The sequence below is a fragment of the Chrysemys picta genome, chromosome 22 (genome assembly GCF_011386835.1).
Source record: "Chrysemys picta bellii isolate R12L10 chromosome 22, ASM1138683v2, whole genome shotgun sequence".
Lineage (NCBI taxonomy): Eukaryota > Metazoa > Chordata > Testudines > Emydidae > Chrysemys > Chrysemys picta.
This window is the reverse complement of record NC_088812.1, coordinates 12,780,575-12,805,956: the sequence shown is the minus strand read 5'-3', so window position 1 is coordinate 12,805,956 and position 25,382 is coordinate 12,780,575. Positions and strand designations below refer to the sequence as shown.

General features: G+C 67.6%; 1 protein-coding gene across 1 annotated transcript; it reads right to left on the bottom strand.

Annotated features, from left to right (window-relative positions):
* Positions 1 to 1,857: 1,857 nt before the first annotated feature.
* Positions 1,858 to 25,137, bottom strand: ESYT1 (extended synaptotagmin 1). The gene is given in 32 exon segments (XM_065575892.1): positions 1,858 to 3,061; positions 3,505 to 3,554; positions 3,662 to 3,767; positions 3,865 to 3,996; positions 4,549 to 4,647; positions 5,125 to 5,297; positions 5,383 to 5,529; positions 5,600 to 5,686; positions 5,970 to 6,041; positions 6,319 to 6,414; positions 7,677 to 7,766; positions 7,862 to 7,910; positions 8,117 to 8,199; positions 8,744 to 8,920; positions 9,205 to 9,300; positions 9,302 to 9,346; positions 9,535 to 9,684; positions 9,774 to 9,860; positions 10,408 to 10,479; positions 10,694 to 10,786; positions 11,508 to 11,597; positions 12,391 to 12,439; positions 12,615 to 12,697; positions 12,862 to 13,038; positions 13,118 to 13,241; positions 13,556 to 13,611; positions 14,077 to 14,166; positions 14,790 to 14,862; positions 15,197 to 15,270; positions 15,718 to 15,852; positions 15,956 to 15,997; positions 24,798 to 25,137. Coding segments are annotated over 32 exon segments (3,219 nt in total). The 5' UTR covers positions 25,086 to 25,137; the 3' UTR covers positions 1,858 to 3,027.
* Positions 25,138 to 25,382: the final 245 nt, after the last annotated feature.

Sequence of the window (25,382 nt, the reverse complement as noted above, 5' to 3'; positions counted from 1 at the left end):
GCCCACCCCAGAGGTGGCTGCATCTTCGTGTGCTCCCTCCGCCCCCGCGGAGCTGGGTGGGTTAATTAGCACGTGGAAATTACCCTGAGTAAATGGAAGCGCCTGGGCCAGGCGGGGGCTGCCCGGCTCTGGCCCTGGGCCCAGCCCTGCCGGCTAAGCAGGGGTTGATGGAAAAGTCCAGGTGGCAGGTCCCCCGTCACAGCTTGATTAAGGGCTGGCTTGAGGCCCGCGGCCACCGGCGAGCTATGTTCCCCCCCCCAGTCCCATGAAGCGGGTTTCTCCGTAGATTATTATTAACGAGCCGGCCTGGCTGGGCGCCCAGCAGGGATCGGGGCTCACGGCGCAGCTCCATGAACCAGGCCAAGCGGGGGAGGGGGGGGGCAGAAGGGAGGGGCCAGGCCAAGCAGCTTTGGGGGGTGCAGGGAAGAGGGGTGTCCAGGCCTGGCACTTGGTGGGGAGATGGGGGGATGCAATGTCCCCTTCACACCCCCGCCCTCCCACAGGGAGCGAGTCTGGCTCCATTGCCCTGGAGCATAAATCCATGGGGGGGGCCCTGGGTGTCACCCAAACCAGCTCCCCCCCAGTTCCACACCCTCGGTGGGGCTATGCCCACCCCATGCCTCAGTTTCCCCTGTTAAACAGGGCAGCTTCTTCCCCCTGTGGCTGAGGGTGGGGACCCACGGGGTGAGGCTGTGCAGGCAAAACTTGAGTCGTGGGCTAGCCCCCTTCCCCCCATGGATCGGGGCCCACGCAGCAGCTGCTCTGGGCACGCTGAGATCTCCTGCCCCTGCCCCAGCCTGTCTTAGAGGGCTGGGGCCTGAGACAAGCCCCCGAGCTGGGGAGCGGGCATGGGCAGCGTCCCCTGTGGGGCCCTGGGGGAGGAGCTGTGACCCCCAGCTCAGCTCTGGGCCCCGCCTGCCATTCGCACCCGCGTCTCCCCTTGGCCGTGGTTTGTGCCAGGGGAGGGGGCAGAGATAGCCAAGGGAAGGGATCCCCCACCATGAAACGGGGGGCAGAGGGGGGTCCTGCTGCCCCGCGGGCTCAGCCCAGAGCCCCAGCTCCTCCCAGGGGGCAGCGGAAAGGAGCCGCGATTGGCAGGAGCAGGGGGCAGGGGAGGGGATTAGCGTCTGTAATCCCCAGGCTCGGCCTGGGGCAGTAGTGCCAGAGGATTGTTCGGGGACAGCCGCAGGCCGCCCATGGGGCTTTAACCCGGCTTAGGCTGCGAAGCCCGACCCACTTCATCGCAGCCCCCCTGCGGCTCAGCCCCCCCCACTGGCGCCGCCGGGGCAGCTGCTGGGCTGTTACGCCGGGGCAGGGCCTGGCCAGGCCCCATCGAGCCCGTCTCCAACGGGGGCCAGAACCAGGCAGCCGGCCCCCCGCACTCCCGCCGGGCGCGAGCCCTGAATCCCTTTGAGCAGCGCTGTTGCCAGGTGAAAGCCAGTCTGCCCGGCGCTGGCTCCGGGGCCAAGGTCGGCGGGCGGGGGGGGAGCGAGGCCAGGCTTGGCCCAGATCTGCAGATTTAACCTTCAAATCGGCAACACTATTAACGTGGGCCCGGCTTGTTCCCAGGGGGAAGGGGGGAGCCGGGGGGGGGCGCCCGAGAAACGCTGCCTCCCCCTGCATCAGCTCCCATGGCTCGGATCCACCGGCCCTGGTGCGGGAGGGCGGAGCGCGGCTACGGCAGGGAACTCGCCAGGAGACGGGGTGGCGGCGTCTGGCCTCCGCCCAGCCGCAGGGCAGGTCCCTATCAGGTCTGGGGTAGCTGAGAACCAGGCCCGTACCCCAGGGGGGTTGGGAAGTTAAACGTGGGAGGTTCCCCTTTGACCCAGCCCTCGAGGGTGAAATGAACGTCGCCGGGCCGGTCACCTCCTCACTTTTATTGGTTACAATGGCAGACGCGGGCCCGGCCTCGCAGGCAGTGGGGGCGCCCGCCTGGCGCCGGCCGCGTGGCACCTTCATGATGCAAACACTCGAAAAGCGGCGTCTCCACAATACAGATAAATACGGCGCGAGAGTTTTTGGCTTGAGCAGGGGGCGGCTCCCGCAGGGAGGGACCAGGGCACCGTCCAGAGCAAATCTACCTTCACCCCATGCCCCGGGCGGGGCAGGGGGGAGGGGGAGGAGTGGGGCAGAGCCCTCCTGCCCCATCCAGCCAGCCCGGAGCCTGCCTCTCCCACCCTGAGCCGGCTGCTTTGAAAACAAGAATTAAAAGGCACGTGAGATAAATAATGTAAAAAAGCCGAGAAATTGGCACAAGGAAATAAAAAAAAAATAAGAAAACCAAGGCAAGGACCTTGGAGAGAGCGAGACACTGCGGGGGGGTGGGGTGGGGGGTGTCCAGACCCTTAGCGAAGAGCACGAGCGGCTACATTTTGCAGTGGGGTGGAGGGGGCCGGGCGGTTCTGTGCTGGAGCTGGGAGCCCGGCTGCTGGGTACAAGGTCTGGTGGGGGGATCTTTCCTTCTTGGGGCGTTAAACCCCCTGCGGTTCTCGCCGCGCAGGACGGGATCCCTGCCCTGCACGGCTCGGCGGGGTCTCACCCGCGCCCCTCACCCCGGGATCTGGGCTGCTCTCTCTACCACATTGCGGCAGCTCGGCCAGCTAGGACCTGCCGAGCCACTCCCGCCCCGCGGTGCTGTCCGGCATGGCCTGCGTTTCGGACCAGGCGGGTGGGGTTCTTGGGGGGGGTGGAAGACGCCCCATCCTGCCCCCCGAGCTCTGCTCCATCTGGGATCGGGCCCAAGAGCTGACGAGGCCCCAGCCCCCTGCCTGGCTCCGCCCGCGGGTCCATTTTCTTTGGTCAGTTAAAAGGCAGATTGCGTTTGGCATCCCTGATCAGTGCCGCAGGGCGGGGAAGGGGGGGGTGACACCCCCATCCACAGCCTCCCCCCCAGCGTTCACCCCCACGGCTTTACACCGAAGAGAACGGAAGAGATGCGAGTGCTCAGAGCCACACAAGCGAAGGCTGGTGCCGCCGGGGGCGGGCGTGGGCTGGACCCTGCTGGGAAGCGGGGGGCTGCCAGGGGGACTAAGAGCTGCTCCTGTCGTCTTTCAAGTTGTACCTGCAAGATCAAGGGGGAAGAGCGTGAACGGGTGGGCAGCTGCCTCCAGAACCGCCCCCCCAGCCCAGATCCTGCCCCCATGGAGCAGGTGCCTTTGCTGAGCCGAGCTGGGCGCCCGCTGCTTCTGGCCACAGCGCTCGGGGTCCCCGATGCAGCCGAGGGACCCCCCCCATCCTTCCTGGGGAGCTGGAGATTTTTCAGCGGGACACGGGGCCCCATTCCGGAGGGGGCCCCGCCCTGGCTGGGGCCCTGCACTGCTCTGCCTGGGGGAAGCCGCCCCACAGCCACCTTCCCACCCTGGGGTCTGGGGCCACAGCGATCAGGGAACCCCACTGGCCCTGGACTTCCCCAGGGGGACCCAACTGGTCCTGCCTGCTCTCCCCAGAGAGGGGGAGCATTCCCAGACCTCCCACCATTACTGCCCCCCCCCCCCCCCCACTCACCACTGGGCCTTGCCCTGGGCCAGGTCCATCTGCGACAGGTCAAGATGCACCTGGGGGGTGAGAAGCAGGAATCAGGTGATTGTTCTCCCCCCCCTTTATCTGAGCCCTACTCAAAACATGACAGCCCAGCGATAACCATGGCGACGCCCCCCCTTACCTTCCCCAGGGGCTCCTTCTCCCGAGACATGAAGGAGACGCTGTTTTTGACGCAGGCCTCTAGCTTCCTCCGTGAGGCCTCCTCCAGGGGCAGTTCCCACTCGAACCTGCCGGGGAGGAGACAGAGGTGTGAGGGGAGCCTGGGACCCACACCTGTGGGAAGAGGCCTCCCCCACCCCCAGCCCCATCACTGCCCCCCATCACCTCTCATTGAACTCGGGGTTCAGGGTCCTTTTCCGCACGGTGGTTTTCCTCTTGGTCACGCGGTTCTTGTCGGGCAGGAGGATCAGGGAGACGTAGGGGTCGGGAATGTCCTTCGAACTGGCCCTCAGCTTCCTGGGGAGGCGGGGCAGGGGGACACACACAGCACGAGGGGGTCAGAGCGCGGCAAAGCTCTACCTCCCCGGCCGGGCCGGCCACACCGCCGCTGCAGAGACGTGCCCAGAAAGCCAGAGAGGCACGGACGGGGGCTGGCGCCAAGCTCTTGGAGGGCCCCGTTGGGTGCCCAGCCTGTGGAGGGATGTGGGGTGACCCTAGAAGCTGACCCACAAAGGCCCAGACCTTACAACTGTTGGTAGGGAGCTCCAGGCGGGGGGACGATGGGCACCCAGCACCTCCCACCAGCTCCGGCCAGTAGTGGGAGCCCCTGGAAGCCCTGGGGTCAGGCCTGAGTTGGTCACCTGGGAGTGGGGGGCATCCGGCGAGCTCCACGCAGGAGCTCAGAGCAGCTGGTTCCATAACGAGGGGCTGAACCAAGCCCCCCCGCCGGCCAAGAGGGACTTAAGCTCATACAGGGCAGCTGGAGAACCCAGGCGTCCTGGGAAACCTCCCCCCGCCCTGAAAGGGGTCCCGACATCTCCGCATCGCCATGCCCGGCCCCCCCATTACCTGCAGGAATGTACGATGACAACTAGCTTGCGCTCGTCCATGTGGTACCAGGCTGTGAGTTGCAGCTGGCCATGGGGGCCCTCCACCAGCTCCGAGTTACTGCGCCGGAGAGAGGGGGCAGCGTTACGGGGGGCACCGGAATCCTGCCCGTTTGGGTGGGTGCATTATTAGCAGTATTACGATAGCACCTAGAGCCCCCAGCTGAGCCTCTTTATGACTTGAGCTTTATTAGCGGCATTACGGTAGCACCCGAGTAGTGTGCCCTTTATTAGTGGTGTTACGGTAGCACCCGTGTACTGGGCCCGTTATTAGCGGCATTACGGTAGCACCAGAGTTGTGTGCCCTTTATTAGCGGTGTTACGGTAGCCCCTAGAGCCCCCAGCTGAGATCCAAGCCCCATTATATCATGCTCTTTATTAGTAGTATTACGGTAGCCCCCCAAGTGGCGGCTCCTGGCAGTGCCGGGTCGAGCCCGGGGAGGGCCCCAGGGTCCCCCAGGAAAGGGCTGGGAATCCAGGGGGCCGGACTCTCCAGCTGCACTCTGCCCCCTCCCCCCCCGACTTGGGCGCCCCTCACCTGTCCGCGTGGGTGAGGCGCTGACGCAGCTCCTGGGTGGGCCCGACACCCCCGGGGTCCCCGTCCTCCCTGACATAGAGCTCCGGCTCCAACCCCCCCGGGGGGCTCTCGGTCTCCGCGCCAGTTGCTGCGGCGCTGCGGGGCTCCACCCCCGAGCGCTGGGAGACCAGGATCTGGGGGGCGGGGAGAGACACGGGGATCAGAGGGGTTCAGTCTCCAGTGCGCCCAGCCCCCCCCGCCCCCCGCCGGGCGACTCACCCCGAGCTGCACCCGCAGCAGGACCTGGCCGCCGGAGCCGGCGTGGCTGAGTGGGAACCAGCGGTCGAGCGTCAGCTTCTCAGCCGTCAGCAGCTGGGTGAGGGGCAGGCTCAGCGCCCCCAGGCCCTGCCCCCCCTCGTCCTTCACCTGCGGGCGGGACGGACAGAGCTCAGGCCTGGGTCAGACAGGGGAGGGGGGGCGGGGGGCTGGGATTTACCTGCAGCTCCAAGGACTCCACGTGGGGGCGCTTGACGAGGAAGGAGAAGCCTTCGTCCCAGACCGGCTCCGAGGTGGAGGTGATTGTCTGGGGGGGGGAGGGGGGGAGCCTGTGAAAGCAGAGAGGCCAGGACCCCCCCCCAAACACACAGGGTGCCCCTCCCCATGGCACCCCCCCCAACACCCACTCCGCCCCTGTCCCAATGCCTCTCCCTCTCCAGCAGCCCCAGCACAGGGCAAGCCCCCCAGACCATCCCCCCTGCCCCACAGGGACCCCACCTTGTCCTCCCCACACTTGTCCCAATGCCTCTCCCTCTCCGACAGCCCCCACCTCCGGGCAAGCCCCCCAAACCGCCCCCGTCCCCCACTACCTTGCTCTTGTAGGAGACGTTCCGGACGGAGAGGCTGACATAGGGGCTGGGGGGCTTGGAGCCCTTCCGGAGCTGGGGAGAAGGGGGGCGGTGAGTAGAGGAAACCAAGGGGGGCACAAGCCCCATGGAGCTGGCCCAGCCCCCACCCTCAGGACCAGACAGTGGGGTGCACGACAGGCTGTGTCCGAGGCCCCCAGCCTGGGAATCTGCCCAGCTCGGGGCCGGCTGGCCGCAAACTGGGGGTCTCACGCCCCCCAGATATGGAGGCAGAGCGTGCCCAGCACGGAGAGGGCGGAGCGGGAGGTCTGGGCGAGGCTGGACCCAGGAGTCCGGGGGGTTGGGGGCTCACCGGCAGGTCGGCCGCCCGGTCCAGGAAGACAGAGAGCAGGGCGGACGAGAGCTCCGCGCTCCGCTGGGTCTGGGTCAGGCTGTTCACCATCAGCACCTGGAACGGAGCCAGCGTGAGCCCCGGCCCGGCCCCGCGGGGCAGTGCCAGGGGGCTGCCCGGAGAGCATGGCACCCCCACCGCGAGGGCTGGGTTCACAGCAAGCGCCTAGCATGCAGCCTATCTCTCCCTGACCCACTCCTGACCCACATCCCCGTGCCCCCAGCTCTGCCGGTGCCCCTCACTCCTGACCCACAGCCCCCTGCTAGCCCAGCTCTGCCCCCCCCAGCTCTGCCAGTGCCCCTCACTCCCGACCCACAGCCCCTGCTAGCCCAGCCCTGGGTTCCCCCCAGCACTGCCAGTGCCCCTCACTCCCGACCCACAGCCCCTGCTCTCCCAGCCCTGGTCTCCCGCCAGCTCTGCCGGTGCCCCTCACTCCCGACCCGCAGCCCCTGCTAGCCCAGCCCTGCCTGTGCCCCTCACTCCCGACCTGCAGCCCCCTGCTAGCCCAGCCCTGCCCCCCGCAGCTCTGCCAGTGCCCCTCACTCCCGACCCACAGCCCCTGCTAGCCCAGCCCTGGGTTCCCCCCAGCACTGCCAGTGCCCCTCACTCCCGACCCACAGCCCCTGCTAGCCCAGCCCTGGGCTCCCAACCCGCAGCCGTCCACTAGCCCAGCGCTGGCCCTGTCTTGGACACATCGCATAGCCCATAGGGGCTAGTTCGCCTCCATTTCATTGCGCGGTAACACAAGGGGCAGCTACGGCAGTTGGACAAGGCTCGAGGCCTGTGACGCTGGCCCCGAGAAACGGCCGAACGGTGACCCCCCACGGCAGCCCCCTGGACCCTGGCACGGAGGAAGATGTCGGACGACTCCCAGGCTGTTCTGCACGGGACGGGGGCATACGGACGCGCTGCGTTACCTCCCTCTCCCTCGCCGGCTTGGCCGGGATCCTGCAGCCAGAGCGGGGCGGCTGGGACCCCGGGGGTCCCGGCTGTACAGCCAAGCCCCTGCCCCCCGCAGAGCGAGGGCTGGGGCTTCTCGGGGAGTCAATACCGAACGGACCGGTGGGGCAGGGACCCTGGCTGAGATCCAGCAAGCTCCTGTCGCTTGTGAGATCTGCTGCGTTTTGAACCCCACCATATCACTCTAGCCCCACCCCGCCCCCCAATCCCCTCCCCACGGGCTGAGAGCTGCTGCCTGGGCCCCTACCCGACCCTGACGCTACCCCCCTCCCTGGCCCAGCGGCTGTTCCCCTGCTCCAACCCACAGCGCCCAGCGCAGGCTGCCCGGGATCTCGGGGGGCTGGCCGGCCCCCCCGTACCTGCTCCAGCTCGGCGCCGTTGGGGGTGGGGGGCAGGCACTCCAGCCTCACATGGAGGCGGCCGGATTTCACGTCCTCCAGGGGGAGCCACTGGAAGGAGAAAGGCAGCAGGGGTCAGATCTCCCTGCCTGCCCCCTCCCCGCCCGCCCCCCAACGCTGCCCCCAGGGGCCCCGCGAGCTCCCACCTCGTCGATGAACCGGCTGCTCAGCACTCGCTTCAGGGCGATCTTACACCTGGGGGGAGAACACGGGTCAGTTTGGGGGGAGGGCCCCCCAAAGCCGAGTCACACGCCGGAGGGGCCTGCAGACCGGGCAGGGGGCACACAGACGCCCTGGGGAGGCTCCAGGGAACCCCACGAGGATGCGAGTGGAGCAGGTGGGGGCTGGGAGCCCCGGTTCGGTTCCCCCCCCCCCCCCGCCTGGTTCCGGTCCCGACCCACCTGCCCAGGAAGTCGTCCTTGTCGATGTCTTTGTCGTAGATCTCGAATTCCACCTCCTGGCCTGGGACCTCGTTCACAATGACCTGGGGGAGGGGAAACAACGGGGGGGGGGGTCACCAGAAGCCCACCACCACCCAGCTGCGTCCCTGCTCCCAGCACAGTCCGGGAGGGAGTGGGGGGCTGGGAGCCAGGACTCCTGGATTCTCTCCTCGGCTCTGAGAGGGGAGTGGGGGCTGGTGGGTGAGAGCAGGGGGGTCTGGGAGCCAGGACTCCTGGGTTCTCCCTGGCTCTGGGAGGGGAGCGGGGCCTAGTGGGTTAGATGTGGCGGGAGGGGGAGGGGGGCTGAGCTAGGACTCCTAGGTTCTACGCCCAGATCTGACCGCTGCACGACCTTGGGCGGTCCCCCCCTTTGTGCCGTTCCCCCATCTGTAGAGTGATGGATGAGACACCGCCCCCCCCCCCCGCCCCTCGGGGGTACTCGCGGGTGGGGGAACATCTCTCTGCCCGCTCCCGGCCTAGGCAGGCTCAACCCGGCTGGTCCCTCGGAGCCCCACGGGAAGGGGAAGGGCCGTGGCGGGCGGGGGGAGGGGCACCCCAGGGCTCTCCCCAGCCCGCGCCCCCCCTCACCTCGTAGACCTCGTTCCAGCGGGGGCTCAGCTCCTCCTTGATGACGTGGCTGCGGAAGCTGTGCCCGCCCAGCCGCACCTTGGCGTATGGGTCCGACTTGCCCCGGATCATGCCGCCCATAAAGTTGTCCTTGGCGATGAGGTTCTCAGCTTCCAGCAGGTGAATGCGGATCACGCTCTGGGGGGGGGGGGGGGGGGGGGGGGGAGAAGCGTTCACATGATCTGCTCGGGGGCAGGTTCCCCCCCTACGCTGCCCCCTATGCTGCACAGGCGGGCCCCCCCACGAGCCAGCCCTAGGCTCGCTGCCCCCGTGAGGGCTCCATCTCCACTGCCCGTTGGCGTCTCCACCCTGATAGGAGCCCGGTGAGCACCCGGTGCCCTGGGCCGGATTTGAACCAGCCGCCTCGGGGTGCAGGGTCCATACGTCCCGCTGGGGGTGAGCACATCCCCCACCCCCCGTACCTCGGTGCCGAACTGGGCGTCGGGGCTGGCGCGGCTGGGCCGCGGCGGCAAGTCCACGCTGCTGCCGGTCTCCACGTCCGACTTTCCCGGGAACGCACGGCCGGGAGGTGTGGCAGACCTCGGGGGCGTCCAGGAACAGGATCTGTGGGGAGAGCAGTGCTGGGCGTCACGGTGGGGGCAGCCGACGTTAACGGCCCTGGGGTGCCACTGGGATGAACCCCCTCCCTGGGGGCAGCTGATGGTGGCTGCAGAGATCTCAGCTCCTGGGGGACCCCCTCCCCCCGAGATCCACCCCCCATCCCGGGGCCAATCCCTCTGCCCTGGCTTCACCCGCATGATGAGCTTCATGTAGATTCGGCTGCTCGGGCCGGAGTTCTCCAGCTGGAACCACTGGTCCAGCGTCATGTCCTCGGCCGTCAGCAGGCGGGACAGACGGACGCTGAGCGAGCCCAGGCTGGTCTGGCGCGTGTCGTCCTTCACCTGCAGGGGGCAGAAGGGCTCCCGTTACAGGGGAAGGGGTGGGGCTAGGACCAGGGGGTGGGGCCTGGCAGTAAGGGGGTGGGCCCCACCTGGATGTCGATGTCCTGATTGGCCGGGTCCTGGAGGAAGAAGCGGAAGGCATCGTCCCAGACTGGGGAGCTGTTGTTATAGACAACCTGGGGGGGAGGAGATGGGGCTGGGTTACAGTGCCCCCCCGCTGGGGCAGGAGGAGACAGGGGCCCCCCACAGCCGCTGGACCCCACAGCGCCCCCTGCTGGCACCCCCAAGCCAGCTCCTGCCCCACTCCAACAGCACCACCTCTTGGGAGTCCAGCCCAGCTCCTGCCCCGCTCCCACAGCACCCCCGGCTGGGACCCCCAAGCCAGCTCCTGCCCCACTCCCCACAGCACCCCCTGCTGGGACTCCCAAGCCAGCTCCTGCCCCACTCCCCACAGCACCCCCTGCTGGGACCCCCAAGCCAGCTCCTGCCCCACTCCCCACAGCACCCCCTGCTGGGACCCCCAAGCCAGCTCCTGCCCCACTCCCCACAGCACCCCCTGCTGGCACCCCCAAGCCAGCTCCTGCCCCGCTCCCCACAGTGGCCCCATGCTGGGGGAGGCTGGGCCGGGAGGAGCTGGGGGCTCCGTTCTGCGAGCCCCCGCAACACACGGTGGCCCGGGGGGGCTGCGGGGTCCCCGAGGCTGCCCCAGCGGCGGGGGCTCACTCTGCTCTCCCGTGTGACGTCCTGCACCGAGAGCTGCACCATGGGGTTGGGCTCCTTCCCGGGCTTCTTCAGCTGTGGGGAGACACGGGGGGGGGGGGGTCACTGACGGTAACCGGGGGCCCGGGCCCAGCTCGGCTCAGGCCAGACCCCCTCCCTCTCTCCCTGAAACACCCTTCCCCCCCAATCCACTCCCCCAACCCTCCAGTGACAAGACCCCCCCAGCCCCACTCAGTGCAGATCCCTCCTCCCACTGCCCCCGCACCCCCCCCACGGCGCCGAGACTCACGGGAAGCTCCTGGGCCCGGTCCAGGTAGATGACCAGGATGGCGGCCGACGGCGCCTCCGGCTTGGAGGAGATTCCTCGGTTCCTCTGGAGGACCTGGGCCGGGGGGGAGAGTCACCCCTGAGAGCTCTGGCCCAAAGGACCCCCGCATGCCGAGGGGGGCTCACTGCCCCCCCACTTCTCATCTGCCCAGGAGTTGGGCTCCCCCAACCCCCCATGGTTCTTAAGCTGAACTTATCCATCCTCTGCAGAAACGGAGGCTGCGGTCAACTGATGATGGAGTCCCAGAACTGGGGTGAGAACCCAGGAGTCCTGGTGCCTAGCCCCCTGCTCTAACCACTAGACCCCACTCCCCTCCCAGAGCCAGAACCCAGGAGTCCTGGCTCCCAGGCCCCTGTTCTAACCACTCGACCCCACTCCCCTCCCACAGCTGGTGAGAGAACCCAGGAGTCCTGGCTCCCAAGCCCCTGTTCTAACCACTCAACCCCACTCCCCTCCCAGAGCTGGGGAGAGAACCCAGGAGTCCTGGCTTCCAGCCCCCCTGTTCTAACCACTAGACCCCACTCCCCTCCCAGAGCTAGAACCCAGGAGTCCTGGCTCCCAGCCCCCTGCTCTAACCACTAGACCCCACTCCCCTCCCAGTGAGGGGGCTGCACTGTGGTGATGTCCTGTATCCACAGCCCCGGCTCCGTCAGGACGCCCCCTGTGGAGGGAGCCCAGGCCCCGGGGGCTGCTGACGCTGGCTGCGACGGGGGGCAGGATCAAGTTCCTGGGCCCGCCCGGTCCCATTCCTGGGGGGGGCAGGGGGGGCTCTCACCTGCTCCAGCTTGGAGGCGTCGGAGAGGAGCGTGAGCCACTCCAGGCGCAGGTGGAGCTGGCCCTGGCCACCGTCCTGCAACGGGAACCACTGCGGGGGGACGGGACATGGGTCAGCCCCTGAGCCCCATCTGTCCTTCCCCATCCTCAGCCCCCCGAACCCCCCACCTTGCTCCATCCACTCACGTCCCCACCCCAAGGGGACCAGCTCTGACCCCCCCAGACCCCACCAGGCCGAGCGTCTCTCAGAGCCTGGCAGCAAACAGGTTTCTCGGCCCGGGGAAATTTTCTGCCCAAATTGGGAGAAAAAGTTGAAATCTCAACAATTTTTTATGAATCGGGGGCGGGGGAGGGGACGGACACGACCCAGCTCGGCTCAGCGTCGGCCTTTTCCGAAGCCAAACGTCGGTTCCCGCCCTCCGCGGCGCCTGGCCCGGACCCCCGCGGCCCAGAACCGACTCCTTTCCCAAGCGTTTCCAGACGCCCCCCTGCAGCCCCCGGAGAGACGCTCGCAGCCAGCCGGCCTCTCCCGGAGGAAACATGGAGTCAAGAAATTCCCAGTCAGTTCCCCCACCTCTGCACCTGGGAGAGACACCCCCCAAATCCACACACACCCACAGTGCTCCCTCCGGCCCTGCCGTCCCCAAACCCGCCCCAATTCCCTCCTGCTGCCCCGTGCGCCCCCAGATCCACGCACCCCCCCCAGCCCTGCCGTCCCCAAACCCGCCCCAATTCCCTCCTGCCGCCCCCAGATCCACGCACCCCCTCCAGCCCTGCCGTCCCCAAACCCGCCCCAATTCCCTCCTGCCGCCCCCAGATCCACGCACCCCCCCAGCCCTGCCATCCCCAAACCCGCCCCAATTCCCTCCTGCCGCCCCACTGACCTCCTCCAGCACGCGGGCCTGCAGCACCTCCCCGAAATCCAGCTTCATCCTGGAAGGGGCGGAAGGAGACGCCGTGAGCGCCCGGACGGAACCTGCCGCTCCGAGGGGGAGGGTTGAATCTGGTCCTGGCCTCCCCCGTGGCTTCAGCCCTCGTGGTTCTGCCCATCCCCAGAGCGGGGCTCCCCCCCCCCCCCGGCCTGGTGCCCCTCACCCGCGTCTCTCACCTGCCCAGGAAGTCGTCCTGGTCGGGATCCTTGTCAAACAGCTCCACTTCCAGCTCCTGCCCCGGGACCTCGTGCACCACAAACTGGGGAGGGGGGCGGAAGAAGTGGGAGGGGTCAGTGCATGCGGGGGAGCACCAACCCCAGACCCACATGCACCCCCCCGGGGCTCCGTCCCCCTCTAGCCATGGGCCGTCTGAGAGGCTCCCCGGTGAGTCGGGCTCAGCGCCCGAGTTCTAGTCCCGCTCACCTCGTACGTCTCGTTCCAGGTGGGGTTCAGGCTCTCGTCAACGACGCGGCTGGTGAAGAGCTGGGTGCCCACGCGGACGAGGGCGTAGGGGTCCGACTTGCCCTCGATCAGCCCCCTCACGTACTTGTCCTTGGACTGCAGGTCCTTGGCCTCCCGCAGGTGGACGCGGACGATCCCCTGCGGAGAGGGGGCGGGGAGAGACTCAGCCGGGCCCTGGAGCCCCGACCCCTCCCCCCGGGCACAGTGCAGGCCTTACCCTGGGCAGCGGGGAGCGGAGCTGGGCCACGTCGTGCAGGTTGGGCACCAGGGGCACCAGCAGGCGGTTGGGCAGCACCAGGAAAGACGCGATGGAGTCCATGATCACTGAGTCCGACAGGGAGCTGCGGGGGGGGGGCATGGGCAGAACTCAGCCGGCTGGGCCAGTCCCCCCCATCCCATAAACTTGTGGGGGGGGGGGGGTACCAAGGAACGGCTGGACTGCGGGGAATGGGAGTGTGGACACAGCCCGGGGGGGAGGGGGGGGTTTGCAGACCCCCACTGGACAGGGAATCGACGGACAATATTAAGGATCCCGCTGCCCCCCCCCCCCCCCCCCAGTTGCCTCTCTGCCCTCCAATCCCACCCCCTGCTGCGTGGGGCATTCACTGGGCGTGGGGCCCCTAGGCCGGGGGGGGGGGGGGGGGGGGGAACTCACCTGAGCCCTGGGATGTCCAGGAGGTTGGTCATCCCCGTCCAGTTAATGTCCAGAGTCTGGGGGGGGAAGCAATGGGGGGGTTAGACTCGCCAGCTGCTCCCCCAGCTGGAGGGCACACAGGAATCCCAGACAGACAGGGTAGGGGCACTTCTTATCAGCACCTCCCCACAAAAGACATCTTGGCGTCTCCTGGGGGCCCTGCAGTCAATCCCCCGCGGCCACGTCCGGCGAGCCGGAACCTGGGCCTGCCCCAGAGCGGGAGCCAGGCCGGGGGGCAGGGGTGTGTGTCTGGCCACGGCACCTCCAGGGACTGACGCCCCCACAGCACCCAGTCGCTGCGCTGCGGGGGGAGCCTGGTGCTCAGAGCCCAGGGGAAACCCAGGTCTCCCAGCCCGGCCCCGGGAACCATCTGCACCTCCGGCCTCCCACCCTCGTCCCCAGGCCCCACACGCTCCTCAGCCGGGGGGGCCTGGAGCCGGGTCTCCCTGGGGCCCCCAGGCATGGGGGGGGGCTGTACTCACGGGGCGGCGGATGAAGAACATGGTCAGGGCCCCCACGATGGGCATGTCCCCGATGAGGGGCTCCAGGATGACGCGCAGCACCCCGTGCAGCTGGGGGGGAGACGGAGAGTGAGCGCCCGGCCCAACACCCCCGGAGCCCCCCCACCCCACAGACTTCCCCCAACTCCCTCATGCCTCCCCCATCCCTCCCATCAGCTCCCCCCACCCCAGTATCCCCCCACGCCTCCCCCAGACTCCCCCACCCCACAGATGCCCCCCACCCCAGTAACCCCCCACTCCTTCCCCAGCTCCCCCGCAGTAACCTCCTCAACTGGCTCCCCCCACCCCAGCAACTCCACGCCTCCCCCAGCTCCCCCTCCACCGGCTCCCCCCACCCCAGCAACTCCACGCCTCCCCATGCCTCCACTGGCTTCCTCCACCTCAGCAACCCCCCCACGACTCCCCCAGCTTCCCCTCCACCGGCTCCCTCCCCAGGCCTCCCCCAGGTCTCCCTCCACTGGCTCCCCCCACCCCAGCAACCCCCCCACTCCTCCCCCAGCTCCCCCCGACCGGCTCCCCCATCCCAGCAACCCTCTCGGCCTCGGCTAAGAGCGTGGGAGGCGCTGGGTCCTGGGTGGTGCCCGTCCCAGCAGCGCAGCGGGGGCTGGTGCCCGATCCACCACCCCACCCCCCGCATGGGCCCAGGCCAGGCCCAGCCAGCGGGCACATCTCACCTGCATCCCCTTCACCCCGGCCTTGCAGAAGAATTTCTTCACCTCCACGTCGATGTGTATGTCCCCCACGTAGCTGCGGAAACGGGAGCATGAGGGGCGCCCCCCCGCTTAACCCTTCGCACGCCGGCACGCCCCTCCCCAGACCAGGGACCACCATCCTCTCCCTAGCAGAGCCCCACCCTCCTTGTGGGCTGGCTGCCCCACGGTGCCAGGCCCTGCACAGGGCAGCCAGGCCTAAGGACCGAGGCTGCTGGCCACAGACAGGCCCTGCGGCTCCTCCCGGCCCCTGCGACCAGGCCCTCGGCCCAGAGGCTGAGAACCAGCACGTTCGGCACCCGGGCGAGTCTCCGCGCTGCGCTGCCAGGGCTGGCTGCTAGGGGGCAGCACGGAGGCAGCCGGCTTCTTACCTGACGGTCAGGTCCAGCAGGATTTGCTTCTTGTTCTGGCCAGTGTGAACCTTCACGCCCATGATCCGGAGGGGCTGGAGGGAAGCAGGAGGCAGACGGTTACCGGAGCAGGCCCCGCCCCGCACTGAGATCCCAGCTCCCCAGAGGGCTCGGAATGGCTCTGACCCTGAAATGCGGCTGCTTCTGGGGTGGGACGTGGCAGCTGCTTAACAAGGCCACGTGCTGCAGGCGAATTGAGGAAACAGACGTGCACCCAGCCCGCATGATGGGGAGGGTCATCCCCAAGCTCAGCGGGGGGGGGGGGGGGGGGCCCTGCTTTAACAGGGCTGGGGTCTCACTGACTCCGTGCATCCCTGGGATGCCCCCCCCCCCCAAGCTCCATCCATCTCCTGCTGCAGCAGGGAGGGAGCAAGGCAGAGATTCCCTCCCTCCCCAAGTGGCGCAGGCCTCAGACAGACCCCCAGGGCTGCCAGGAGGTGCCATCTGGCCAGGGCTGGGGAGATGTGGGCTGGGGGCCCTACCTTCTCGCCCATGTCGACCTTGGTGAAGGCGAAGGTCTGCAGGTGGGTGTTGGAGGCACGGATCATGGGGGCGATGTTCTCCACCAGCAACTTCTCCATGTACTGCCCGAAGAAAGGCCAGGCCTGGGCCAGGATCTGCAGGGGGCACGTGGGGGGGGAGGGGTGTTAGCTGGGGGTCAGAGCAAGCCCTCCCCACCTCCCACGGCTGACAGACATGTGCTCGCCCTTTCGCTCTCACCTTGTTGAGCCATTCGGCCTTCTCCACGTCCGGGAAACTGACCTGCAGACAAAGGCAGACAGAGCCCGTCAGGGGGTGCCAGGCTCCCACAGCCCGGGGAGGGGAATGGGATCTAGTGGGTAGAGCAGGGGGGAGAATCTGGGAGCCAGGACTCCTGGGTTCTCTCCCTGGCTCTGGGAGGGGAGTGGGATCTAGTGGTTAGAGCAGGGGGCTGGGACCCAGGACTCCTGGGTTCTATCCCTGGATCTGTGAGAGAAGTGGGGGCTGGTGGGTTAGAGCAGGGCGGGCTGGGAGCCAGGACTCCTGGGTTCTCTCCCTGGCTCTGGGAGGGGAGTGGGGTCCAGTGGGTCAGAGCATCGGGGGCTGGGAGTCCGGACTCCTGGGTTCTTATCCATTATGTGACCACGGGTAGGTCACTTCCTCTCCCTCAGTTTCCCCATTTGCAAAGCAGGGTTAACACCCCCCCCCCGCCCCAGTGTGGGGGGGTTAAGATGTCTGGGATGTGCATGGGGGCCCCACGCTGCTCCGGCCTCCTGTACAGAGATTCTTGCTGCTGTTTGCACCAGGCTCCTTATCACGGGGAGGGAAAGCCCAGGCCGTGCCAAGCCGGGGGTTTCAATTCAGCCTGCAGTGACGTGGGGGTCAGCAGGCGAGGAGGGGCCAGGCCAGAAGCCCTGACCCAGGGGAGCAAGCGGAGGGGCCGGGGGCTCTGGGAACGAGGCGACAGTGCAGCGGTAGCCCCCTCGGGGTCACAGCCTCCGGGGCGCAGCCCCCAGGGCAGCTTATCACCAAGCCCTAGGGTGTGAAGCAATTATGCCAGCCGGCGCGGCCGGCTTTCTTCATCTCTCTTTTCTCAGAACTGAGGGGACCGCAGAGCAAAACCACAGGCGACGCATGAGCGGCCGCTGAGCAGCAAAGCATCGTGCCAGGCTGCAGGAGAGCTGCCAGCGCGGGAGGAAAAGGCCCTGTATGCCCCCCCCCCCGCCGCGTCCGGCACGAAGGGATGGGGGGGTGGCCTTGGGGGGCACAGGACAGGGAGCTGGAGGGACCCGGTTTGCAGTGACGTGGGGCACAAGCTGGGTCCTGGGGCTCTGTGGGGATCTCTCGCCTGCAGCACGGCACGGCCTGGCGACGGGGAAAACAGGGCAACGTGACGGCGCACGAGGCCTGGCCCCCCGCCCCGTGGAACAAGTCACCCCCCAGCGTTACAGAGACGCAGGCCGGCCCGCTGGGGCTGGGGTGCCCCCATGGTGCCGCTGGCAGGGCAGGAAGCGGGGCAGCCGGGGGCCCGTCGGCTTCCCCGCGAGGCGAATCAAAGCGAAACCCGGGACACCCGTCTCACACGTTTACCCCCCGCAGCCCCGCCCTCCCCCCTCAATCCGGCTGCGGGGTGGGGGCAGCATGAACCAAACCCACGAGGGCACCACCCTGAGGTCACCAGCTCCCTCTGCCCCCAGTGCCAGGCGTGACCCCATGAACTGGGCCGAGCTGGCCTGGCTTCCTCGAGGGACAGGGAGACCGGGAGCTAGTTTGGGGGGCCAGTGACTGGAGGCCAAGGAGCTGGTGAGCGGGAGGGGAAAGACGGATCTGACCGGGAGCCCAGCGAAGAGAAGGCACCGGGGAGTCAGGAGTGGGCAGAAGGCTTCACATCTTGGGGGGACCCCTCGGGGGGGCATGACTTACAGGGAGGATCCCCACATGCCCAGCTAGGATCAAGGGGGGATGCCGCAGAGTTGGCCTCCCCCTTCCCATCAGAGCCCATCGGCTAAGGGAGCGTGCCCTGGGGGGGACCCCGCGGAGTCCAGCCCCTACTCCCCTGTCAGCATCCTGGTGACAGCGACGCAGGGAGCTGGAAAGGCCTGGCCTGGCTGGGGGGGGGGGGGGGGTGGGTCTGCTCAGGCCTCATCCTGTCTGCATGGCCCAGCCCTTCGAAATCCCGCTAGCCACTTCGCTAAGAGCAGGGGAATGGCCCCGCTCCCTGGCCAGGGTCTCCCTTGCATGGTGCCCTGGCCGCAGTGCCTCACCTCAGAGCCGGGCAAGGGACCCCCTGACAGACAGCCCGCATGTCCCACCCCAGAGGCAGCCGCAGCTCAGTGCTGGGCGAGGGATCCCTGGACAGACATCCCCTGTGTCCCACCCCAGAGGTGGCTGCATTTTCCTGTTAGCACCGAGCATGCGAAGGGCTCTGGAACGGACACAGACGAAGGACACTGGAGCTGGCGTCCGGGCGGGGAGCAGGCTCTGGGCCGGATCCGAGCAGCACGCAGAGCCGATGTCCCGGGTTCTCTGGCTGAGTGTGTTCCTGGCCCCAGGAGGAGACGGTTTGATGCCGGGGGACAGAGCAGTCCTGGCCCCCAGCCAAACCCTGCCCCACTGTGTCAGGTCTCAGCACCAGGGACATGTTTCGTGGCAGCTGGAGCAGCCGAGAGGAGCCCAGAGCCTCCCACAAGCTGTTTCACTTCCTCCCCTTGCAGGCGAAGGCAGAGAGCAGCACATGGGGCCGGGCACGAGAGGGGAGGGGACCAGCGGGGCACGGGCTGCGCCCTCCCATATGGGGGATGAGCAGGCCACCTCCTCCCACTTTAACCAGTAGATCCCACTCCCCTCCCTGAGCTGGAATGGAACCCAGGAGTCCTGGCTCCCACCCCCCACTAGATCCCACCCCCCCCCCCAGCTGTGACAGAACCCAGGAGTCCTGGCTCCCACCCCCCACTAGATCCCACTCCCCTCCCCCAGCTGTGACAGAACCCAGGAGTCCTGGCTCCCAACCCCACCCCCCCACTAGACCCCTCCCTCGTCCATCACAAGGGAAGCGTCAGGCCCCAGATACAACGCTGAGCTGGTCCCACCGCAGATCATGTGCAGGGCAGTAACCACGAGACCCAGCGGGCAGAGATCCCACAGCTGGGGGGCCAAGGGGGGGGCTCCCAGAGCATCTGATTAATGAGCTGCCGGTGGTCAGAGGCACAAACCAAGAGCTTGGGGAAAGGGGGGACCTGCCCCCCCAGAAATGATGCTGGGGAAGGGGGTGGCCAGGGATGTCTTTGGGAAGGGGGGGCTGATCTGGCAGGGGGGTACCGACCGTGCTGAGCTCTGGGGACAGGCTGGCTGTGTGAGCTGGAGGGGAGGGGACGACGCCTGCAGGGAGTCGGATCAAGGGGTGGGTTGGGAGCCTAGAGAGGAGCCTGGGGGTTAGTGCAAAACCAAAACACCAACAGCCCCCATGAGAGAGCCTACAAAACCAAACCAGCATGCCAAGCACCCCCCACACCCCATAAGAGACCCAACGAAAACAAACCGGCATGCCAAGCACCCAACCCCCACCCCGTGAGAGACCCTACGATAACAGGGGCACGCCCAGCAGGAAGGTCAGGGGGAATCTCTCTCCGCTCGGAGAGCTGCTAAAGCAGCGAGTTTGGCTGGAAGGAGCCGGGGTTAAAGCCAAGCGCCCGCCCCTTCGCCGAGGGGAGAGTCGTGGGCACAAGCTGGGAGTCAGGACTCCTGGGTTCTATTCCCAGCTCACCACCCCCCCGGGCCCTGCTGTGCCTCAGTTTCCCCCTCTGTACAGTAAGCCTGACCTGGGAGAGGGCCTGCTGCTGAGGGCAGCTCGGGGCCCACGCTCAGTGCAAGGGAGGGCTCGCAGAGAAAGTGCCCCATGCCGGCACTGAGACGCCAGGCCTGGCTCAGGCAGCTCCCCCCCCAACCCCTTCCCCCCATGTCCCCACTCAACTAGCACTCGTAGGGGGGGAGGCAGGCGCTCCGCCCCACAGAGCAAACACCGCCCGGGAGACACTTCCAAACCTGCCGGGCCTGTTCTGGGGACCGACCTGCCCTGGCGCCAGAGCCCAGCTGGGGCTCGTGGTTACGGGGCCGGGCGGGGGCTCAGCAGAGCCCAGCTCCGGCCCGGGCTGCCCGTCCCCCTCGGTACCACGGGGAGCATCTCCCAGCCGTGCCCGTCGAGGGGAGCGCCCAGGCACGTGCGGCTTCGCACAAGGGGCCCAGCACGGGCGCACCCCGCACGGCTACCGTCACGCAGCTGTTGCCGAGCGACCACCCGCCCGGCACCTGGCCCGTCCGGGAGCTCGGGGGCAGCTCAGCCTCCCCCAGGTTTGGGCTCCACCTGCACCAGGTGGGGGAACCGGTTTCCCCGGCTGGGCTCGGCCAGGGGTTCCCTATTGCCCCCTCCCCGCCGGCGGCCCTGACCCAAAGCCAGCAGGAGCCTTTGCCCCCTTCCCCGGGCTTTGGGCCGGGCCGTGGGGCCAGCTCCCCATGGGGCCTGTAGGCCGCACGTCTGGGGCGAGAGGCAGGAAGCTGCTGTCTCAGACCGCGGCTGAGCGAGCCGCAGGGGCCTGCGTTCATCACAGCGGCTCCCCCCACCCCCAGCAGAGCCGGGTGGGTGGGTGGATGGGGAGCAGGCGACACCCACAGAGCTGCTGGCAGCTGCCAAGGCCGCCCAGGGCTGAGAAAGACGCAGCAGCAGGGTTTCCGTTATGGCAGAAAACAGAGGGGCGGCTGGCAGTGACTCAGCCGCATTCCAGACGTGCCAGGAGCGGGGATGCGCCGGCTTCCTCTGGAGGCCAGCGGGGCGGAGCCGGGGCGATTCTGGCCTGTGAAACGAGTCTGCCGGGCCTCAGGGGGCCACAGCACGGGGTGTCGGATCGCGATAGTGCCTAGAGGGGCCGGCCGGGCTCAGGGGCCTGCCGTGCCAGGAGCCGGTCGCTGCCCCAAACAGCTCGCGATCTGGGTAGACAGATGAAGGCTGGGTGGGGAAACTGAGGCACAGAGAGCCAGAGCGACTTGCTCACAGTCACCCAGCAATGCCAGGTCCCCTGAGGCCCAGACCACCAGCCTCTGAGCCACCCAGCCAAGTGGCACTAGCCAGCCCCAGTGGGGCAGCCCGGGAGGGGACGAGCCCTGGAGACCGAGCTCCGTTCTCATGCCCCCTATAGGCAGGTTTGCCCAGGGCCAGAGGACATTTGCTCTGGGGCCGTGCCTGTTTCACATCTCAACCTTTAGACCCCAGTCCGGCAGCAGACCGCTCCCCTTCCACGCCAGCCTGGCCGGGGGGAGGGGGCGGCCCCAGCAGGGGAGAGACGGCTGGGGTGGGGGGGGCAGCCAGAAAACACTCCAATGAGCAGCTCCCAGCCCCCACCCCGCCCCCTTGCAAAAGGGATCTGACCCTTCCCCACTGCCCCTGTACGATCCCCCACCCCTTCGCCACAGGAGGGGGGAAATGAGGCCAAAGCACTCGGGGTTGGACCACGCGTAGCCGGGTTCACGTTCCCGGCATCCCGGAGCAGGGAAATCTCTCCATGTATGGTGTGTAAGGAATCCCTTATCCCAGGGGACACGCACACTCATCCCGCCTCCCCCGCCCCAGCTGCCGGACACACGGAGCCCGAGACTTTTTTAAACCACAGAAGATGGGGCTTCGGCTCTTCTTTATCCCTCAGGATTAAAATCATGGATTTCCAGGGCAGAAGGCACCATTCTAATGGCTGATTCCTGCCTCCAGCCCACAGCTGCTGGGGGAGCAAGTGCATCTCTGGCAGAAAGACATCTAGTCCCGAGGCAAAGATCTGTAGTCTCACTTCCTTTCACCCCGCCCCAGTCCCTAACCACAGTGGCCAAAAAACCCCTCTTTTCAACATCCATTTTTGGTTTGTCACTGTTGACACTGTGTAAAGCGTCTTGATCTTCATCCATTTTGGGTCCGTAAACCAGATCGGGTGTTGTTCTGGACCCTGCCCCAAGGAGCTGGTGAACTAAGCAATTTCACTGAGTCTGTCCCATGTCACGCTAAGGTTCTCATGCTGCAGCACCTTGCTGTGAGGTTTTGGTTGCAGACACTGCAGGGGGAGGGTTTAAAAAGCCTACTGAAAAGTTTGGAAGAGATTTGAACCCTCATGCTTCAGGGAATGTGTCAACCTTGGACTGATAGGGGTCAGGAGGGAACTTCCCCTCTGGGGAGGTCATTCCATAATTGTCCCTTTGAATCAGCTGGGTCCAGCCACTGCTGGAGACAGGATATTGGACTCAGCTGGACCCCTGCTCGGACCCACCGTGGCGGTTCCTAGCTTCCATCCACATAGAACACCGCTTCCCACTTAAAGAGGTTAGAAGTGACATCATGATATTTTATTTCCTAACAAAAATAAAATTATGGAGATATACCTATCTCCTAGAACTGGAAGGGACCCCGAAAGGTTGTCGAGTCCAGTCCCCTGCCTTCACTAGCAGGACCAAGTACTGATTTTGCCCCAGATCCCTAAGTGGCCCCCTCAAGGGTTGAGCTCACAACCCTGGGTTTAGCAGGCCAATGCTCAAACCACTGAGCTATCCCTCCCCCCAAAACAAAGCTCTGAAATTGCTCCACCCACCCCTTGTCCAAGGCGTACCTGAAACACTCTGGTGGGCAAAGAGGGACGAAGGAGAAGTAAAAACCGCACAAGCACCAGACCACAAACACTCCCCAGTCGCTAGATTTTAATTCCGTTAAACCCCAGCAGAGAACTCCTCGTGAAATGGGCTCTGCGCCGATTGTTAACGACGCCAATTAACTTGGAATCCAGCGTAGGTTTAACGCCAGCCAAGCCAGCCCTGAGCCAGAACGTTCACACCAGGTCTGCACGGAAGCACCCAAAGAACTGGTTTAATTTTCAGATGCTCCCACTGAAATAACCAAGGCCCGGATTCGGCAAGCCACATAAGCACGTGCTTAAAGCCCAGGGCCCATGTCTCCCTGAACAGGGATGGACTCGGTGACACGGCCCGGGGGCTTTGCCGGATCAGGGCCCTGTCTGGATGTCGGCGTCTAACTTCCAGCACCTAAGACTGAAGACGCCGACCTCTGTTCCTGGCTGCTCAGGATTTCAGCAGGTCCCTTCTCTCCCTGCGCTGGCAGCTGAGTGCCCGGTGCTCTGTGCTGGCTTGATTCTGTCTGGAGCCACAGCTCAGCACAGACCGGCTACTGGGGAGCTCCAGCAAAACCCGGGGCAGGCTGCTCCCACGGCTGGACAAGGGGCTGCGGGGGAAACAGGCCGAGACCCTAAAACCAGGAGGGGCTCCCCCTGCATCGTCACGGATCCAATCCCGACCCGCCCACCCCCGCACACAGAGAGACGGAAAAGCCCGGCCGACTGGGAAGGGTAGAAGGAGAAGCAGTGAGGACAGGGGAGATGGGACGCGGCAGGATGGCAGGGTGGGGGCCTGGCACAAGACGAGGCAGGGAATTGGATGCCCAGAGCGAAGGGTTCCTGGAGAAGGAATGGCGCAGTCCCTGGCAGGGTCACGGGCATGTGATGCCCTGGGAGGAGGGTGCTATAGACAGACCCAGCCGAGGACGGAGCGTGCCATGCCCAAGGGGCTGGGTGGGGGCAGGCAGAGAGGATGGCAGGGACCAAGGAGAGGGATCTTTAGGCAGGGCTGCGGGTAGAGGCAGCTCCTGGTGGAGGTGAATGTGTGAAGAGGAGATGGGGAGGAGATGAAGGGGTCCCGGGGGGGGGGGGGAGGGCTGGTCTGCTCAGGACAGGGAGTGGGGTGAAGAGGACAGGAAGTTCCCCGGGGCAGGGCAGAGGGAAAGAGGGAACTGTGTGTGTGGGGAGGGACAGGCGCTCTCCTCACCCAGGCGATCCCAGGGGTGTGAAGAGGCAGGGGGGATGGGGGATCCCTGGTGGGATGGGGGTGCACAGTGGGGCAAGGGAACCCCAAGGGGTCCCAGGAGTTACAGGGATCTGGGGGAGCAGGGGAACCCAGGGGAGTCCTGCCCTCCTCACCCAGGCAGACAGGGGGATAGGGAGTCCCGGGGTGGAGAAGACGAGACGGGGGGGGAGGATCCCGGGGGGCGGGGGCCCCACTCTCCTCACCCAGGCGGGCAGCTCCCGGCGGGGAAGGGGATAGGGGAGTCCTGGGGGGGGTGAGGAGGAGACAGGGGGTCCCCGGGGGGGCGGGGGAACCCCAGGGGTACGGGGGATCCCTGGGGGGCGGGGGCCCCGCTCTCCTCACCCAGGCGGGCAGCTCCCGGCGGGGAAGGGGATAGGGGAGTCCCGGGAGGGGTGAGGAGGAGACAGGGGGTCCCGGGGGGGGCGGGAGAACCCCAGGGGTACGGGGGATCCCAGGGGGGGCGGGGGCCCCGGTCTCCTCACCCAGGCGGGCAGCTCCCGGAGGGGAAGGTGATGGGGGATCCCGGGGGGGTGAGGAGGAGACAGAGGGGTCCCGGCGGGGCGGGGGAACCCCAGGGGTACGGGGGATCCCCGGGGGGGGGGGCGGGGGCCCCGCTCTCCTCACCCAGGCGGGCAGCTCCCGGCGGGGAAGGTGATGGGGGATCCCGGGGGGGTGAGGAGGAGACAGAGGGGTCCCGGCGGGGCGGGGGAACCCCAGGGGTACGGGGGATCCCCGGGGGGGGCGGGGGCCCCGCTCTCCTCACCCAGGCGGGCAGCTCCCGGCGGGGAAGGTGATGGGGGATCCCGGGGGGGTGAGGAGGAGACAGAGGGGTCCCGGCGGGGCGGGGGAACCCCAGGGGTACGGGGGATCCCCGGGGGGGGCGGGGGCCCCGCTTTCCTCACCCAGGCGGGCAGCTCCCGGCGGGGAAGGGGATGGGGGATCCCGGGGGGGGGTGAGGAGGAGACAGGGGGTCCCCGGGGGGGCGGGGGAACCCCAGGGGTACGGGGGATCCCCGGGGGCGGGGGCCCCGCTCTCCTCACCCAGGCGGGCAGCTCCCGGCGGGGAAGGGATGGGGGATCCCGGGGGGGGGTGAGGAGGAGACAGGGGGTCCCGGGGGGGGCGGGGGAACCCCAGGGGTACGGGGGATCCCCGGGGGGGGCGGGGGCCCCGCTCTCCTCACCCAGGCGGGCAGCTCCCGCGGGCTCAGGTAGAGGCCGGCGGCGGCGGCGCTCACGTGGCGCTCCTCGTTCTCCAGCAGGCGGCGGGCGGCCCGCAGGCTCCGCTCCTTGCCGCGCCGCGCCGCCCGCCAGCCCGCGAACAGCGCCAGGCCCAGCAGCACGAAGCCCAGGCTCAGCCCCAGCCGCCCGGCCACGTACACGGGCGCCAGGCCCAGCAGCAGCTTCCCGAAGGCGGCCAGGCCGGCCAGCGCCGCGCCGGAGCCGGCCTCGGGACCCTCGCGCTGCTCCATGGGGCCGCCGCACTGGCCGCGCCCACTGCCCGCTGCGGAGCCCGGGCCGGGCAGCCCGGGGGCGGGGCCCGGGCCGGCCACGCCCCTCGCGCCGGCCGATTGGACAGGCCGGCGGCGGGGCGGGGCCGAGCGCCCCCTTAAGCCACGCCCCTCTGGTTCTGATTGGGCAGGAGGGGGGGTCTTGGCGCAGCCACGCCCTTTCCCTCTGCAACGGGCTCGGTAGAAGTCACGCCCCTGGTGCTCTGATTGGTCCGTAGCGTGGGGGGCGGGGCTGTGGGAGCATTCCACCACGCCCCC